The sequence below is a fragment of the Acanthopagrus latus genome, chromosome 6 (genome assembly GCF_904848185.1).
Source record: "Acanthopagrus latus isolate v.2019 chromosome 6, fAcaLat1.1, whole genome shotgun sequence".
In the NCBI taxonomy this organism is placed as follows: domain Eukaryota; kingdom Metazoa; phylum Chordata; class Actinopteri; order Spariformes; family Sparidae; genus Acanthopagrus; species Acanthopagrus latus.
The window spans coordinates 32110150-32130850 of NC_051044.1; the positions used below are offsets into that span (position 1 = coordinate 32110150).

A 20701-nucleotide genomic window follows, 5' to 3' on the forward strand; every position below is an offset into this window, starting at 1 on the left:
ACATCTTAAGGTTTAGTCAGTCTCAATGCTCGCACCTGCACTCTAAAATCCCATGGCACACTACCTTTCGAGAACAGTAAGCGGCTAAAGAGCCAGATATTTTTCTCAGGAGTTGTTTTAGACAGAAACAGAGCTCAAAGACAGAGAATACTGGACTACAGGTGGACACAAAGAGTTGAGGTGAATGCTGATGTTACTCTATGTGACTGCTGGCAGTGTAAACAGGAGTTCACCATAACAACTTTATGAGTTGATACTCTGTCAATGTTGTCTTTACCAGTTGTTGTATTGCCCCCAAGTGGCCAAAAAACATACAACTCTAAAACATGTTTGGGTGTGGTGTAATTCCTTATGATGTCAAAGCATGTGTTCACAAAACTCCAGTGTCGGTTTATACTTCATGCTGAGTAAAAGCCTACATTCTCCTCAATATATTCTTAGTACTCTGTCATGTCACTACACAGTTTACATGTCTCTCTTTGTAACAGCCTTTACTACAGTTTTGTGGAAGTCACTGACTGTAAAAAAAAACACGTTATAACATGTATCAATATCAAATTAAGCAAGGTTATAAGATGAGAGGAACACTGCCTTTAGAACGGATAATACATCATGTCTATGATCTGTACATTGGAAGGAGCAATAATGCTCTTAATCCAAGATGGTGAACACAGAAAACTGCATGTTGTCTGCCAAACCATTAGACACTGACAACTGCACACAGATTTTCTGTGAATTCAATCCTTGAGAGTGTGTTGCTTCCCACCTCCCTGACAACCTGCTTTATAGACAGAGGGCAAATTATACAGTGACTACTTGGGGGATGGCATTTTCTCCCAGGTGTAAAGGGAGCCGAGAACAGTGTGTGCTTAGTCAACTGAACTCTTACGATCTTCACATGCTTGTTAAAAGTAATGTCTACTAATGTCTGCAGTCTGCAGATGACGATAAATCAAATCATCAACTCAAACGACACATACCAGCAAAGTATTGGAGAAAAAACTGCCTGCAAGACACACACACACACACACACAGTAAAGACACCATTTGGCAGAATCTTAGGTTACACAGAGGGATGACAAAACTGTTGGTAATGTTAAGTGATATCCACTTGTGAGGATAGTGCATGCTCCGGCTGAGTGTGGGCTGTCTTGGCCACTCACTATAATGGGCTGCAGGTGCAGGAAGGTTCCAGCATTTCAGCTGGCAACGTTTTTGCACTGCAGGTGAAATAGAGTCACAAAAAAATAAATAGATAAAACAAAAATAAATAAATAAAAAATAAAAAGACCATTCCATGATCAGTCATCTGTTGAGTTACTGCTGGTGACCCCCTGAGTCCCTTCCATAATCTACTCCATGTTTAAAGGTGTTGACAACATATATTCCCAATGTGGTGGGACATACTGATGACATTGTTAGGATCACAGACTGAATTGCAAAATTGAGAATTTAAGAAAGCTCCAACACAGAGCCCATAGGGCCTGACATTAAAGGGATATTCCGGTGTAAATTTAATCCATGTTCTTACACACCTTGACACGGAGTATTTATAGTAATTTATACTTAGACCCATTTACTGCAGTGTAATGTTGTTGTGTGGTCGTTTCTGAGGATGCTAAAATTTCGTAAGCTAGCGGTCCGCCAACTTTATCTCTCGAGGGGGAGGTCCTACTCTGTTCAAGGTGTGTTAGACTATGGATTAAACTTACATCGGAATATCCCTTTAATTCATTTCTGAAAACAGACTGCAGATTTGAAAATATGTGTTGTCTTAAATAAGTAATCTATTCAGCACACATTTATGTAGCCTATATGGAAATAGATGAAAAGACACATACTATACAGCAGCAATTTATTCACAAAATAATAAAAACATGTTATTTTAAAAACAATTTACCAGAGAGCTTTTGGAGCAACGCTCAATAAAAACAAAACGACACACTCACTTAACACTCATTTTGCCTTACACACTGTTAAATTGAGTGTGATTACCATGAAGCCTGGAGCATCACTGAATGTAAAGCAGAAGGTGCCTTGGCTGACCTAACCAGATATCTATTAAAAAAAAAAAATCCAATGTTAACATTTGAAAAAGGTGTGTAATTGGAGCTGTTGCTGTCGTCTACTTCCACCTGGAATGAAGCTGTTTGCCCTCTACTTGTCACAGAGAAATGGAGATAATCCATGTACCTCTGAAAGAAAAATATGGTGTAAGACTGTATCAACTCCGACAGCACAGCTTTTGCTCACATTTCGTGAAACACTTAGGTTAACAGATACAGTTTTGAAAGCAATTTAAGTGCTAATGTCAGTGTGAATGACAGCTTATGTTTGAATTTGCTTTGTCTAGGTCTGGTTGATTGCCCATCATTTTTTAAGCAAAAATATTAGATCATTCTTTGGTTCCAACTTCTAACAGTAAGTGGTTTATGCTTTCCCCTGTTTTATATCTGCAGAAACCAAATGTCTTTGAGTTTTGGACCATAAGTTGGATGAAACATGACATCTGAAGAGATTTTTTTTTCTTACACTATCTTCTGAGCTGTCTATTTTACTCTCACTGAATTGATCATGACTAATAATTTCACTTGTGCACACTAAGAGAATATTGACAGAACCGACCCATTTTCAGTTTTCAAAAAACAAAATCTACATTGAATTTTTAACTGTTGACTGGTATGTGGTTTCCTTTATTGGCAATGTTTCTAGAGTTTGACAAGATATAAAACATGGATCCTGGTACTGCATGCAGAGAAATTCATTAGGGTCACGTGGCCTATGCACATTTTCCATCTTATTTTACAATCTGAGACAGGTATGAGTATGTCATCAGATAAAGGAAATGTTCCTTAAATGATCGTATTCCTGTTGATGTTGAATTCATTGTGACCTGTGGAGGGGTTGGGTGGCCTTAGGCAACACCCTGCTCCCAGTGTTCCCAGCAGCTATAGCCCTGCTCTTTGAGTAAACTCTCAGGTGCCCTGGCAAGCCCTCTGACTATCTTTCTGTTACAGCCTTTGCAAAAAGGGACTCCAGTGCTCCTCTTGCCTCAGGCTTTCACTCGGTGGACATTTACTGTCAAAGAATGACTCTTTTCTCACACACACCACACCACACATACACACACACACAATGACATGACATTGGCTTCCTCATGACTTCTCTAAGGTGTTTTTGAGGTTCCCTGTCAGCTCAGTAATGTTGTGATTGAGTGCAGAGAGGTCATCTGAGGGGAGTTGAGAGGGGTGAGAGGGGTCAGCAGTGCAAAAGCAGAATCTATGTTTTTATGTACGATGTCACAAGAAACAGCACATCAGCACACCTCATAATAATGGCATTTGGAAATTCTCTATTTACCACATGAATGAAAATGTTTTTGCCTTTTCAGCAGCTGCCTCCATGTGGGGCTCATGGTGTTTATTCTGTGTGCAATGTTTAATTGGAATTCAGATGACTTGGCAGTGCACTTCATCAGCTGCTTTCAAAAGACATGAAATGGTTCTAAATTGACATTTTTCTCTGATCTATCATTCTAAAGATGACTCAGTTTCATATTGTAGCTATCTAGTGACGAGACCCTGTTGTATGTATTGTCTTCCTCAGGTATACATGGGCCTGATGAGGGTTGGGCATCAGCTTACCCAGAATGCAGAGAGAGAAATCAGTCACCAATCAACATCATGGACCAGGATACCAAAATATCCACAGAGTATCAGGAGCTGACACTGGAGGGCTTTGATAACGAATCATCTAACAAGACTTCTATGAAAAACACTGGCAAAACAGGTAAAGACCACACATGCTGCTGTTTTTTTTTTTTTTGTTTTTTTTTTTTTTTAATTGAGTTTTAACATTTTAAATGTACACAAAAACCTATTTGACACGTTAAGAAAACACATAGATAGATAGATAGATAGATAGATAGATAGATAGATAGATAGATAGATAGATAGATAGATAGATAGATAGATAGATAAATCATATTGTCATGGCAAATTAGTATCAGTACGTCATCTCCTTCCTGTTTAAGAAAGGATAAGAAAGGATACCAGATTTCCTCAAACTTCCTGTATTTATCTTTCATAATATCAGTTGTCCGTCGACATATGTATTACCCTTTCTTTTAACCAGTTTTCTGTACTTAGTGCCCTTATCTTCTTCCATCGTAAAGCATTAAGATGGATTGCTTGTAATAGGAACATTTCTATGTTCCTTACTCATCAGTGGCATGTTTGGAGGAAATAAGTGTAATATGAATGTTTTTTTTTTGCAGATAACTGCATACTGATATTCAAGATATTATCTATCATGTGCCTCACATCCTTCCAAAATTATATTATATGTTCACAATCCCAGATGCAGTGGTACAGAGTACTTTAAATGAGGACACTTTCCACATGTGTCAAGAATATTTCTATTATATTTGTGTAATGTGGTGGGAGTTATGTACGTTTGCATTAACCATTTATATTGTAACAGTTTCAATCTGACATTTACTGTTTGGGTTTGAGCTTCCTTACACATCTCCTTCCAATCATTCACACAGATGTCCTCTTTTAATTCCTTCCTCCATACTTCAGGTTTGTTATCCTTCAGGATCTTGTGATCCTGACTCTTTAGTGTCATATAGTAGTGACATGAAGCCTCTGATATAACAATCTTTTACTACTTCTTTTACTACTTCAAAACAAAGCTCCCTGGTATTATTTCCCGACCAGCTTAACATGTGAAAGTGGTTCACCCTGAAGGTAAACACAAACTTCAGCCCTGGAGGAAATCATCTCCCCTGCGCTTCCAGACCACGGTTCAGGAGCTGAACAGGAATGGTGTAACACCATGTTATCATTTAGCTGGCTGTAGCTAATAGCTACTGCATTAGCTAGTAGCTAAGTTAGAGGAGGTTGACTCGCAGCACTTGAACACCTGTGTCTTTTTCTCTGCTTGGCAAGCCGACCGGACGTGACATGGAGGTGTGGCAGCATCGACGATTCCAATTTTTAATTTGTAGTTCGAGATTATGACTTAATTTCAGTCGATTTCGTTTTAAAATCAAAATCGTGACACCCTTAGATATAACAACAAGTAAGGATATGGGTAAAGATGTCCACCTTTAAACAGAATTTGAAATATTTTCTAAAATACGGTAATGATTTACAGAAACAATATTCTCAAATGTCTGCACACTCTTTATGCCCAGATATGTAGAGCAATCAAATGGATGCACCATGGTTGGATTGTTTTCCACCTCTCTCATTCAGAAACATAAGAATGCATTCATTATTATTGATCTTGTACCCAGAGATATTCCCCAAATTACTAATAAGCTCCAATAAAGCAGGGATAGAGTACTGATGTAGAAAAAAAAAGAAGAACATCATCTGCAAATAAGGTAATTTTATGTTCCAGTTTTGCCGCTTTGTCTTGTAACTGCAATTGCAAAGTGTTCATTGGAGATCGCAAAGAAAAGGGGACAGAGAGCCCCTGTTGACAGCCTCTGGAAATAATGAATGGTTTGGACCGTGTTATTCGTTAGCACTTCAGCTACAGGGTTGTTATAAAGTAGCCTTACCCATTCCCACATCATTCCCCAAAACCAAACCTTGTCAGTAGTTCAAATAAATAAGGCCATTCTGCCCTATCAAAGGCTTTTCAGCATCCAGTGACTGGATGACAATATCTTGTTCGCCCCTATGGTCATGAAGAATGTTCAGAAGCCTTCTCACATTATGTAATCCCTGTCCTATCAGCCTAGATAGGACAATTTAGATAACTTCTAATCGCTTCGACAGAGCTTTACATACTATTTTTGTGTCTGAGTTAAGGAGATTTATTGGATGCATGTTTTCACATGTTAGTTTTCCCTGGTTTTGGTTGTAATGTGATTACATCTCCTTAACACAGGGACAAGGCCTCCCTAAAAGTCCTCCAACATATTTTAATTATTTATAGATGTTTATGGGAAAGCCATAGGGACCTGCCGTTTTCCCTGTTGTCATCGCATCAGTAGCTTCTGATATTTCTGTCAATGTTAACTGTTCTTCTAGATTAATTTTATCTTCTTCTGAAATGAGTACTGTGTCTGTAATTCCAAGTTAGAAGAGCACTATACAGGTTTTCATAATAATATTTAAATGGTTCATTAATCTTCACTGGTCCTATTATGTTTCCTGATGGGCCTTCAACTGTGGTAACAGCTCGCTACAGTGCTGACCGTGACCAATTTGGTGTCCTAGTCAAGATTTAAGATGGAGCTCCCTTGCATCGCAGTCAATTTTGCAATCAATGTACATGCACTCACACAGAAACTGCATGCACATATTCAAGATTTTATTTTGTTTAAGACAAAAATATCACACCAAATAAAAACCTATCCTGTAAAGACAACTCATCATACTTAATTAATGTACTGGTGGAAATATCTATGTCACTGATATTAAGTGCTTTTTGTAGCCTATATAAACCACAGACGTGGGGTATATGACATGAGATCTGTTTTTCTGCCTTATACTGTAAGCCAGATCACTGACCCAGACTGCCTCCTGTGCAGTATAACAACATAACATTTTTGGACTGTACCATTTTGCAAGTGAAGTGTATTCATCAGTAATCTAGTAGAATAAACTACAATTCTACACAAACAAATCAACACACAATAACGTTCATTATCAAGATTCATTTGATCAGATTACATGCAGCTTCTTCTGAAGCCACAGAAAACTTTTGATGACTTGTAAAGACACTTGAATGTGTAACATGTGTTCAAAAATTGTTGTTTTTTTTTTTTTTTTTTACAATCACTCTAATCGTTACATTTCTCATGTTTCCAACTTACTGTTATTATAACTGATGGAAGTTAAGATCCATTGTTTAACATACCTGAGTAAGTGATCATTACACATTTGCTACTTAATATTCATCATGTTTCACTTGTCCTTAAACATCATATTTATTTTGAGATGTAGTCACACTATCTCAAATAAAAGTCTGTCTCATGTTGTCTGAGGAAATGTTGTTTTTGGCAGGATGATTTTAACCATAATGCTGTGACAAGTCACAGAGTAAAAAGAATGATGAGCTGAATATGACACCTTTAATAATCCACCTCATATTGGCAGGTGCCTGTATGCCAAACATCTGTTGCATGACTTTCTCACAAATGATTATAAAACAAGACAGGTGCAATATGCAGCCAGTCATTTATGATGAAGATTACACATCCCATTTTCATTCAGACATGCCGCATCCATATTAGTACAAGTGCCCTGGCAGGTGTCACTGCCTGTAGGATTCAGCACAGGACCATCTGCATTCAGCTCTCTTGGCTTCTTGAGGACCCTCCTTGTCAGGCACAGGTATTTTTCACAATTTCAGGTTGTCACTAAGATGGATGATCCTTTCCCCTCAGTCGAGAAATAGAGTTGAAAGGCTTTTGAGAGGCAGAGGCCACAGGTGGTTGGCATCACTGTTGACAGCACGCTGAAGGCTGCCCAGAGCACAGCTGTGTGTTCAGCACAATAATGTTTAACATCCCATCATTTGCTCAATCAAGGATGCGTGTTGTATGTCATGACACATTTGAATAAATTGGCAGTTTGTAGGTTTACTGCAGCTTCACTAAGCAGTTTAGATGGTGTACAAATAAAGCCTACCCTATTAGCCTTAATGAGAAAGAGACGGTACAACACGTAGAAGTGTCTTTTTTCTGACTCTGTTTCCCTGCTTCTAGACTTTGGGCCAAGCTAGACTAACAAGATGCTGACCATATCCTCATGTCATGTGGCCACGATAAAAAGTTGGCATTTACCATTTCTGCAATCCAATGAAGTGTTCACATTTGTACAAGTCATAGGTTATGCACCATTCGTACTTCTACAATATGTGTCATATCACATTGAAATTACACAATAATGACTGATAACTGGCATTTTCCTTCTGACAATCTCAATCTCTCATTATGTATGTGTCCACCAAAACATGTATTTTAAAGATTTGATGTGCCAAAACAATATATTTTCTGAAGCCTAATCAAGTGTTTTTTTTGTTTTGTTTTTTTGTGCCTAAACCCTAAACAGACCTTAAACACATCATTGTCACAATGTATAATAGAAAGTTGAACATAACGATGTGTAAAGTTGCAACATTTGCTTGGTTTGCAGACTGAGTATTGCCAACATTTATTCTGGTAATTGTGTTGCTTGTAACTTGCAGATGTGAGGGAGGCATCAACCTTGTCAATGCACTATTGACAAAGCAGTGAGCAGTGTCAACTTTGAAGATAGAGTACTTGTTAATAGAATAGAAGTAGAAGTAGAAACTAATTAATCTGCAAACTTCAGTGTTGAGGTTAACAGGATACTCCGGTGTAAATTTTATCCATGGTCTAACACACCGTGACACCACATAAGACCCCGCCTTGAGAGATCAAGTTTGCAGATCGCTAGTTTACGTAGTTTTAGCAACCTCAGAAATGACCGCATGATAACAATACATTGCAGTATACGCCTTCAACAAGAAACCGCCATCAAAAAGCCACAAATAATGCTCAGAACAGCACCAAACTTCAGCAACAGTACAAATGGGGTCTCAGCACATAGATCGAGGCATCAAACCTCTGCTGGATTAGCCAGATTGCTATTGTAAAGTGACCATAACTCACCACTCTCGTTGTTGTGGGAAAGCCCTGCGAGTTGATTACCGAGTGCAGAAGAGTTCCGCAGCTCAAGGACGAATATGTATGATTATTACTCCATGGAAATGCAATCAAAATTCATATGTGTCTTACCTAGCAGTTTATAACAGTTATTATCGAGAGCAGACAGGGAAAAGAACGGAATTGAGCATTTCTAACCACACTCGGTAATCGACTTGCAGAGACTTCCCTACAACAGAAAGCTGCGGCAGGAGAGTGGAGAGTTGTGTTTTTACTCGATGTCACGGTGTGTTAGACCATGGATTAAATTTACACTGGAATATTCCTTTAAATGCATTGTATGATTTGTATACAATATGTATACAAATGCACATACATATATACATATACATACATACACACACACACACACACACACACACACACACACACACATACACATATAACAAAAACATATATATATACACACACACTTTAAGATAAACCTTTGTGTTTGTATATAGTTGTTATTATTAATGAAGCAAGAATGCATATGCTATAGTTGCAAGAGAATATAAGATAAGGCAGCCCATAGAGTCAGGCAGTGCGCTGAGTCAGTATACCATGAGGTGCTCATGAAAGGAAAGTGGTCAACATGAAATGAGTAATGGTTAATATTTAATGTGAGAGCCGGCCCTGAGGTTAACAAAGCATGAAATACAGATTATTGTGCTGGCATTAAGAGCTGTGGAGGACAGTGGATATAGACACATAGGATGCTGTAAGCTGTGACAGTGGCAGAGTAAGAGGTAATATGAGGGGAAGTGAATTCCACAAAGCAAAATATGGGATGGCTGAGATCAGCAGACAACTGATACATTTATTTGGAGACTTTGAATTTGATCTTAGTCTGCCGAAGTTATTTCATTTAGGACCAATTGCCAGGGCATTTGCTGGGCACAATTTTAGCCCCACTTATGATCAGACTCTAAAAAAAAAAAAAACAACATACTTGTTCTTCCCTATGCTTTCCATCGCATACAATGTACTGCAGCTTAAAGGACACTGCATCATTTGTCTATTTGTGAGTCACAGCTTGCTAATTCATGTAGCATTAGGTCAGTTGATGCATATCTGAGTTTAAACTCCCCCTGTCCATTCTCTCAAATGTTTGATGCTAACACTGTAATATCTACATGCATTAGGTCATTGTACTCTTGCATTATTGGATCAAACACGTAAAAAAAAAAAACAACAAAAAAAAAACATTTCTGTCTTCTCTGTCTTCAACAGTGTAATGCACAGGAAAGTGACAGTGTGATATCCTCAGATGATATAAGCTGTCAGTCACCTCCACCTGCTGCTTAGCTGTGTTATAGCACATCCTGCAACAGTCACACACAGAGCAGCGTCTCACTAACTGCTGTCATGGCCTCGCTTTCACTTTCTCTGTGTCTCACTGTCAGCGTAGTTCATCTGCTGTCATGACAGGACAGATAACCCTGCCAGAGGAGTATAGTGCATTAGGACATATGACGTACATATTAATGAAGTAGGAGACGATACATTGGCAAACCGCCTTTTTTCAAAGGAAGACATTTGTAACCTGAACTAAATATATTACATATCAAAAGTGACAAAGCCTGTCATGTACCGGAAGCAGCCATTAAATGTCCAGTCAAATTCATAATATTGTTTTATTTAATCAAATGGCTCTTTATTTGAATACAAGTGTTCAAACATTTAGCTTTTGTGCAATGACAAAATCTTCATATTCCTCACTGCAAGGCATTTAAACGAAACTGTGTACCAAAACGGACATGAGCTTATATTGTCATGTTGGTGTGATTCCTGGATTTGTTACAATTTGCAGAAACACACGGGAGGCAGGCAGGATAAGGAACTAACAGTTTTTAATAAAACATAAAACATAAAAACCAGGAATAGCAAACACCAAAAATCAAAGGAGCAACACTAAAGCTAAAACAAAGTACAACCAAAAGCAGTGGTTCATATCAGAAAAAAACGCCACACAATGAACTAAGACAGCACAAAACCAAAAGATACCACATGGTGACACGGGGGGGAGGTAGACATTTGAAGTAACAGGCTCAGGTCAAGATCACAAAGTAATCACACAGGAACAAACTGATGCAGGCAGAATGAAACACACAGCCTTAAATACAAACACAACTAAACAGGGGATGGGGTGCAGGGGAAAGGGGAAAGAACAGGTTAGGGAAAGGAACAGAAAAACACTGGAAGGGGGGAAAATCACACAATAGAAGGAGATGAAAAGCAATTCATGACACAAGAGAGCAAATCTTCAAAATAAAACAGGAAATCACAACACAAGCAGGATAATGACAGGACCACCATAATTAATATTCATCAGCTGCCTTGATCCTCCAGCCTCAGAAACCATATGTGTATCTCTACATTATCATGCATATCTTTGCACAAGGAACAGCTGATAAACTCAATTGATTATTTGAAACTGCTGACTCATTCCCTTTGGAGAGTTTATAACTGCAGCTTTTAGTTTTGTTGATTATATTTGCCACAATGTTTGTTACAGTGACATGTTTAAAATGACTGAAAGCAGCCTGTCTTATCATAAAATCATGTGTCCTTTAACAGCAGGAAACAGACTGCACCTCTGACTTCAGACCAACTTTTTGTTGGTCTATGGCGCTGTCACTTTCTGCTGCCTCTAGATAGCAATCCACCATCAGTGCACCTCATTTAAAGACCAACATGCGCATAGGGCGCAAGTACTGCACAAGCAAGTGCTGGGCATGAAAATTACAACTGTGTCAGTCTGTCAGGATGGGCTAGAAGTATCTTGAGGGTCCTTTATGCCTGCATCATATAAAACACTGGATATTTGAATATGCCAATTGTTCTGGCAGAACACCCTTCAATGCTTGGGCATAACAGTGCCATTTGTTGTAGCAGCCAGAGTGTTAATTATACTTTCAGCACTCGCAAATGTCAACTAAGTGTGAAAAAAGCTATGCAGAGGAAACAGTGAGGGAAATTAAGAATGTGGCTCCTGCAGCTGTTCATGTGTTCCTGGGGTTCAAGTCATGTGATGTCAGAGAGAACTGCATTCAAGTTGAAAGTGAGGGCATAGCCTTCATTAATGGATATGCAATGATTAAATATATCAATTTTGGGAGTCAAAAACAAAAAGGACTGGATGACAAAAATCAAGTATCAAGATATTTTTTAACAGTCATGTTGACAATGATATTACAACAACATTTTAGAGATAATTACAGGTAACACAGTGAACATTTTCAATAAGTAATCATCCGAGTCTGGATACACTGGGATAAACAAATATTAAAACAAGAAGGACAGAAAAAAATAGAGAATATCACTTTACTGCAATGCAGCTTTTAAAACCTGGCAACACTTGGGTCATTGATATTGCTAACAGTTCTATAATTTTACTTAATTTCTAATTTAGGACTTCTACTATTTTATACAGTGTTGTTACTTCTCTTTCTTCTGGCAATAAAATGAATACGCCATTGTGATTTGAAAAAGAGAGATTATGCTCAAGACAATTCCATCATTTAGAAAAATGGTGTGTGCCAGTGGCAATCTGTCTCGGACTTTCCTTCACACTGTTGTTGTGATGCTGCTTCACTAGAATTTATCTGACAATACAAATCTGCCCAGAACCATAGAAGACATGCTGGAGTTCAGTCTTGGTGGGGTATGAGGCCAAAGAGAGCCAGCAGGATCATATGTTATTGAGAGGGTATTTTCTGTCGTCCTCTGGCAGCCCTGCTTCAGCCCCGGATGGATAGCTTTACCATGCCAAAGTGATTTATGGCGTATCTTGTTGGACAGTTACCCATATCTTTGTTGCTAAAGTAACTGCTAACTAACCAATAGCTAACTGCTGCTTAGCTGATGTTAGACAGTAGCCCGGTTCACCGTGCAGCTTAGTTTCCACACCTAATGGTGGTCGGCTCAGCCCACTGTGCTGTGTTCCCTGCTGTCAAATGGGCCTCAGATTCTGTGTTGTGCTCCACCAGCTGCTTAACATGAAGATTGGAAGCGAGCGTGGCACTGCTCCTAAGCAGTTCAACGGTTCAAAATTTAGTGAAAAGTGACATTTCTGTTCAACTTATTAACCCCTTCGCACCGACCTTTGTTGGTAATTTTCGCCTAATTAGCATACCGAAATGGAAAAGCTTATAACACAACAACTACAAGTCCCAGATGGATGTATGATACTTCACTTGAAAGCTGAGAACCTCTAGTTTCTGACAATGTGCCAGCATGTACCATGCACACAACCTAAATGACATCAGTTCAAACATGGCTCTAAAACATTTTTTTTTTCTTCGAAAAAAATAGGTCATTTTTGAATAACAATAACTCTGATGTGCTTTAGGTAAGGCATATGGCAATATATCGCATACCTTCTACATCTTGTCAACTACACCTGGATGAAATTTTAGACTTCTAGGCCTAACCTTATGGGAGTTATGGAGTTTTTAGTTTGTGGTGTCACTGGCATCCACAAACCTCTCCAAAACGTCTCCAAATGGCCAAATTGTGCCAAATGCTTTTTCTCACTTCTGTGACACTGGAAACATTACTGAAGCATTTTGGTGACTATAAAGCCTTCCTCCATGATTCAAAACATAATGTTTTCACACATTCATTTGATGGATGGTCAAACAAGGATTTTATTATCTTTCAATATACTAATACTGTATGTGCGCAGCGGGGGAGGTAGCACTGGTGGATGCAGAGGAGGATCGTTGGCACTTCTGATGACCGCCTTCAGCAGGAGAGGGGGTTGGGCGTGTCACTGCCTCACTTTCAGGCTCCCAATCCACGTCACTGTCTTCAGACTGTGACCTACAAAACACAATGCAATGTACAAATGTTAATAATGAAAAAATATAATGAAAAAATATATAAATGCAATTCAATAGGGTGCTATTTACATAGGAAATAAATAAACACAGATATATGATATTACATATTACACAAAAACATCAGGAAAAGTAACCGTACATAAACAGAATAACTGAATTGGGGGAATATTCCCAGTGTCCGGTCAGTGAAAAAGATCTAGTTCTATTTGTTTACAAGCTTGATAAAAAAAAAAAAAAAAAAAATCTAAATAAAAAGGAATTAGAGGCTCAAAGAGAATTACATCATAGAACAGAATTACAAGGATTACATACAGTAGCTTTGGTTGAGTAGTTGAGGCTAGCTAGGCTAATTAGCCCCTGGTGCCCTAACCATTTAGCGTCATTTATGAAATGCTAATGTATACTGTACTGTTCACTGTAAGCATAAGAACCCCTTCCCACTAACTAACTCATTCAAATTTCAGTCATGGCTAAATAAATAAATCAAACATCATCAATGATAACGGTACTCACCGATCTAAGATGTCGTCGAGGCCCTTAGCAAACATCTCCTCTCTCTCAGAGCCCTACTCACTGTCTTCAGTTTCATCAGATGATGCCATGATCCATTCCAGGTCTTCTTCTCGGACATATTTAGTGTTTTTTGTGGATTTCGCCATTGTAAACTGTGAAAACTGCCGTCCATTAAAATTTAAACGTCCGCTGCGAGTGCGTCTGCTGCGCAAAGTTAGCCCGCTAGCTGCCAGACGCAGCGATATTCCTCGGCTTGTACAAAACGGACCTGGGCACGCCTACCATCGTTGGAAAGGTAAAATAATTGGCTAGAAGCCTGAGTGATTGACATGTTGATAGCCAAAACGCTATCCCTGTACTAAGGCGGCAAATAACAGTAGACAAAGCCGATTGGCCCTTTAAACAAGGAGCGCTCCATGTACTTCACGGGCTGTGCTGGGGTGAAAACTGAACAGAGAAAGATGGGGACACTTTTATTTTGTAGCCAGAAGAGTGATGAAAACAAGCACACCCAACAACACAATACAGGAACTAGAGAAAATAAAGATACGGCCGGCGAAGTCTGGATTTTATTTGACAAACAAAGTTGGTAGACGGTAAACAAATGGACTTTACAGGACGATATTCACAAGCTGGAATAATTTTATGAAAAACCATTGTGATGCTTTTGATCAGTGGATTCTTACGGACAACTGGAATATAAATAATTGATGATCGGACACATATTACGGCTTTATGGCCGCGTCAAAGGTAGGGAGTCGCCGTGCGTTTCTTGTATCTCACGTTTACCATGCTGGTAAATATCAATTATTTATGGTTTAGTGCTCATGATTTCTGCAAAATCAACAGGATGAATGAATTGCTGATATTCTACCCTTTCCAACGATGTATAGTATGTCCGTAATGATGAAAGTTGAAGCGAGTTGCGTCACTGCGCAGTGTAGAAAACAGTCAGTTATCTGAAATCGCCCGCCGGCGGGCGGGTGGGTGCGTAGAGGTTTTTAAACCATAAAAACATTATGTAAAGTAACAATATAGCAGATATGGCTCATCATGGCTATATGGCTGTCCTTGTAATAACCCTAATCACAGAGTAATTATTAGAGGACAGGAGAGCTGAAGAACAAGTTATTCCCCTGTGCTTGCACATTCCTTTAGCCACCTCTTTGCTGCACCCATTTTTTAAATTTTTCGGCAACTCGCTAAGGTCACAGAGATTGAGTAACTGTTCCACCCACCTCCCTGTCACTGCATCACGAGTAGATGGCAGCACTTTGCGGACATGTGAGACACGCATTTAACTGAGTGCACATAACTGGATAAGGCGAGGTGAACACTGTGTGCTGTCATCCCCCTGTGGGAGTGGACAGAGCAGCTGACCTCCAGGTGGAGGATCACCACTGCTGACACCTGCAGCACAAACAGCAGAAAGGGAAACAGAAGAGCTCTTCATCGCAGTCAAGAAGAAAGACATGCTTCGTGCAGAACATCTCCAGGCTTTAAGTGACTCGAGCCATCTCCCCAAGGCCACCCACAAAACAGGATGACGATGATGGCCACCTGCAAAGAAAGAACCACAGCAGAGTATAATTCAAATAGATTTGAGGTGCCGCAGCATGTTGAGAGCCATGTAAAAATGTTAAGACAAACAACAGCTGCGAAACAAAATGGTGCGCAGCTTCTGCTCTCCCCTGCTACATAATGCATGGCTTACAAGACAAATGTCCCTGTGCTTTTGCCACAAATTATGCATGGATTCTGCACTTTTTCTAAAAGACTGAATGAGTGTTTTATCTGTGGAGGGATTACCTGGTGGAGACGCTACTGAAACCTCTGATGGAGCTGTGAAGGGAGGGGCTGGATAAACTCTAAACATCAATTCAGGGTCATCACTGTAGGTTTCCTCACATTACCTCATTGACCTTGAATGTGGAGTCAATACATTATGGTTAAAAGAAAAAAAAAAAACAAAACAAAAACATACTATTATTTTTAATTGCTGGGACCTCTATGCAAAAATGCTATGATTTATGTGGAGTCACCCCAGCCTACTGTACATTCCTTTTAACAACTAGAGCAGATATGACTTTGCACCTGCCAGCATCTAAGGAAGAATATCTGCAGCTCTGTCAATCTAAAACTAAAATGATTAAAACTAGGGATGTCCCGATCAGGTTCTTTTTACCCCAATCCCTATCCGAGTCCTTTGATATTTAGTAAATGCTGAATCCGAGTCCCGATCTGATACTTAGCCTATTTTCCTGGATGTTACAGCTGCATTAAGGAAAAAAGTACCTGCATTAAGGTTATTCCTTAATAGATCCTTAATTCCTCTTTCTTATTCTGCATATGCTATTCCAACATTGGCCTACCACCTTCCTTAGGTTAGCAGGTGAGTCTGTGATGCTGCACTGTGATAGCAGACCCTCGTGTACAGCCAGCTGAAGTGTGTGTGAGGTACCTCCATTTGCATTGTTTTTTTCCTTACATTGTCACATAAAATGACGTGGACATGTTGCTTGTCTATTTCACATGCATTCAGCATCTCCTCGATTGCCTGTTTTACATGCTCTGCTGTATGAGACCCATGAAACTTGTGTGCAAAAGTGGAGTCAATGTAATGTAATTCCAACATGGTAGGGCATACCAGGTATTCAAAAACTCCAGATGATGAAGAACACCCTGATCCTCTACCACAGAGATGAGCCAGTTATCCAGAGCAATTAGTTTAATTACCCTCTCTGTTTCATTGTACCAAATGAGTGCAGCTCTGTTACCCCCTCGCGAAATGGTCATATTGCAGATGTTGGCGCGGCTGGACTGCTTTCAATTTCTAATCTTAAAATATTTCCACACTGCAGAGCATTTTATCATCCTTTATTGGCCTTGGGTCCACGACATTCTGGACATGTCGAATTAAAACACATAATTTTGTTGTAGACCTTTGAGAGCTCTGAGAGTTCTGTCTGATGAGATGATAAAGACAAGAGGACTACCTTGAATAAAAGAAATGAAAGCCAGGAGTGCCAGAAGTGAACTACCGATTTCTTTTCAGATATTCATGGTAATAGGGCAAAATCAGCAGAATGAGTGATCCATAACAAATGAAAGCCTGGAGAAGCCAACAAAGACAATTTGCCTGTAGGCACACGTGGCCCAGAACCAACCCTTGGGTGGCCCAGCCTGTGGTCCAGCCAGCCTGAATTGAATTGAATTGAACTGAATTGACGAGATGCAGAGGGCAGCTCGTTCCACAAGACGTTTCAAGTGTTTCAGATCTTGAATAAAACACCCTGTGTAGCCTAGGAACAGTCTACCCACAATGCAGGGCGTTGGTTTGATGCATGGCTAATGGTGCTGTCAGAAGTAGCGCTAAGATACCCAGTCTAAAACATGTCCTTTTCAACTCTGATACCTAAAACCAGCGATTTAACCCTGTCTGGACTGACAAATACTTGTTCATTTTACCATTAAGTTCAAAACAAACCATGTGTTTAATTTGCCATCAGTGCATTAGAGTTCTCAAAGTTTACAGTGTCTGGAGGCACCACATCGAGAAACACCCCGTTTCCGGACAAACTTCTCAGAGGGATCTCAGGAGAGCATGCAGAGTGCAGAGTCTGACTGCATCTTACATTCCCAGCTGCGTACTGGGCGCCTTACATGTCTGGCCCAGCTACATTTCTTGATTTTAAAATTTTTCGCAAACTGAATTTGTAATTGAATAGCCCTGGTTTATATGTATGTATTTATAGTTTTTATTTTTTATTTTTTATTTTTTTTCATTTTTTTTTTCAGGTCCCATTTCAAATAAAAATATATACAGCAATGTGTTTATTAAAAACAAACACACTGTACAAAGTCATGATGTGATTTTTTTTTTCATTTTGTGAATCCCTCATTTGGTGGCTTTTTGTGGACAAGCTAAACATAAACTAGTACTGTACAAGATGAGTTAATGGCAATGAAAATTAAAGTGAGTACACATATTTTATTTATCTTTTTACTACATGTTGTCATCCACTAAACTCTATCACAAGCAGATCAAATTAACTGACGTGTAATACAATGTTATTAATCATTTGCAGTTAATGTGGCAGCTTAAGTATCCTAAATGATCCTTCTAGTTTATTACAGCCTGTATTAATTTTTGTTGTTCTGACCGGGGCCACTGACAGACATCGGCATACAAATTTGAATGGACTGAGGATGATTTCAGAATCTACAACAACACAGAAGTATTTCCCCAGTAGAATTACAGTATATCCTGGCTTTGAGATGACATTTAGACTATATGTGGACTCAAGGGCAGTTTGTGCTGGCTAAAGAGAATTACTTTGCTTGACAAATTAGCCCCATCGCTTGATAACTAGCCTTAGAGACCGATAGATAATGACAAGAATGGTCTTCAGTGAGCATGCCTTCCCCTGAGCAAATTTAAATGCTAAACACATATCTCCCTTTAGCATGTCCTCAGAATGCGTCCTTTAGTCTGTGTCTGTCTCAGACCTTAAACACACTGTGTATGTGTCCTGACACGTGTTTTGAGCTTTGAAATTTGCCTTCACATCAGTAACATACACCAATTGTCTGCTGTCGGTTTCTTTTAGAGGAATGGTTACTACGTATGCTGAAAAAGATGTTCGGTGATGTATGGCCATTCACTGTTTCTTGCTCTGTCTCTGTTCTTCTTTGTCTTTTTGTCTTGCTTCCAGTGGCCATTATGTTGAAGGATGACTACTTTGTTCGGGGAGCAGGGCTACCAGGGAGGTTTAAAGCTGAAAAAGTAGAGTTTCATTGGGGTCCAAGCAATGGATCTGAAGGCTCTGAACACAGCATCAATGGCCGTCGTTACCCTGTGGAGGTAAGCACAATTTAATTGGTTTAGTGTACCATGGACTGAACCATATCTGAGAGTAAGTAGCTGCATTAATGAAGGTGAAGTGATCTGCCACTAATACCAGAAAGAACACAAGATTGTTGTGTTTATCACATGGATGCATAGTAGCAATGGCTAAGCTATACACCAGAAATATTGTGACTGGTGGGCTTTGCACATAATTGAGTGGCTCAAAGATACATTTTAGATCTATCTATCTATCTATCTATCTATCTATCTATCTATCTATCTATCTATCTATCTATCTATCTATCTATCTATCTATCTATCTATCTATCTAAAATAAGCCTGCTAGAGTCTTCAGTTCTGTCATATTAAATCACATAGGGCAGGTGTTACACACCTCTAAAGGCTGGCTTTGAGAATACTCCTTATTTTAACTAAGAGTTCTGTTTCTGTATTACATTGGACTACACAAGTAAGCTGAAGATTGTCAGTTTTGCTCGACATGTTTGTCTTGGTGAGACCTTTTGTTACCTGCTGGTGGAGGTTGCACTCTGACCTGATGAATTATCACACACTTTATTTTGTTTATACATTTTATTAATTAATTCATAGGGGTGGGACGGTTCATCAAAAAAGATCTGTCCCGTTCGGTACGCTTGTCACGGTTTGGGGGGGCGTGTGTACCGTTCGGTTCATAGGCACGCGCAACTACTTTTTCTCATTTACTAAGTAGGCGAAGCATGTACACTCCAGAACAGCAGGTGGCGGTACAGAGTTGGATGCCAACCGCCAGTAAACAAGAAGAAGAGCTACCAGTCGGCTGTGTTTCAGGCTAGCTTGCGAGCTTCGATGCCGGAAACACAGCGGACTCGTCATAGCACTAGCTTGCGAGTCAGAGCAGGAGAGCGCAAACAGCCGGCTACGTTCTGAATGAGTAGCAGACGAGCGAGTCTCTGGGTTAGACTTCCTCCAGCCAGCGTGAAAAGCACATACCTGTCAGTGTACAACAGAAGCCATTCTTCCACTTCTGAAATAACATCATGTTACACAATGTTCTGCAGGTAGCCAGAGGCTACTGTAGGTTTAGTGTATAGATAACAATAAAATGAAATTAGGTCGATCGATTTTTGCCAAATAAAATAATTTATATGTAAATAATATAAATATTAAGTAGTTTATTGTAAGTAGGCTATTATTATCTCTATTTGGGAACTTTATCCATTTACACCATTCCTACCTCAGTACTGTATTTTTTTATTTTTTATTTTTATTTTAGTATCTCTTTTATATTTAAAATCATGTACATAATGTTTTATTGCATTGTGTTTTTTACTACGTTATTGGTTAAGAGACAATGGGCTAGGACTGAATTTCCATGGTGATTAGCCATACTGACTCAAGTGACTCGCACTCAGTTTAGTGAGCGACTCATAATGACTCATAATGACTCAAATCCTTAAAAGGAAGTGTATTTACCAGCTCTACTCCAGGGCTACTGAAAGTTTCCTGACTGTGACTGCTCATTACATTACATTAGTGACAGTGAGTAACTATTTGTACTTAGCATTTGTTAAAGATAACTTTATTTGCCAAATAAATGAAAAGCATGTTGGAACTAGCAATATCACCTCTCCTGCAGTGCCAGAATCGTACCTACTTTTAACTTAAGACTGTCACAATGATGTTTCAAATGTCAGACTGCCTTATTCTTTCAGTTTTAACCTGACTATACAAGACATAATTGATTTTCCTAACAATCAGTGTATACAGAACCGAACCCAAAACTGTGACCACAAAACCGTG

At 39.2% G+C, this 20701-nt stretch overlaps 1 protein-coding gene across 2 annotated transcripts in view; it reads left to right on the forward strand.

Moving 5' to 3' along the window:
- The window catches only part of ptprga (protein tyrosine phosphatase receptor type Ga), a 429346-nt gene that overhangs the window by 256971 nt on the left and 151674 nt on the right, over window positions 1–20701 (forward strand). Inside the window, exons 3-4 of one of the 2 annotated variants that reach the window (XM_037102522.1) lie at window positions 3607–3789; window positions 18768–18916. In XM_037102522.1, coding sequence (XP_036958417.1) covers window positions 3607–3789; window positions 18768–18916 — 332 coding nt within the window. Of the gene's footprint in view, window positions 1–3606; window positions 3790–14744; window positions 14803–18767; window positions 18917–20701 lie in introns of those variants that run through there. The other variant, XM_037102523.1, reaches the window with a different exon arrangement.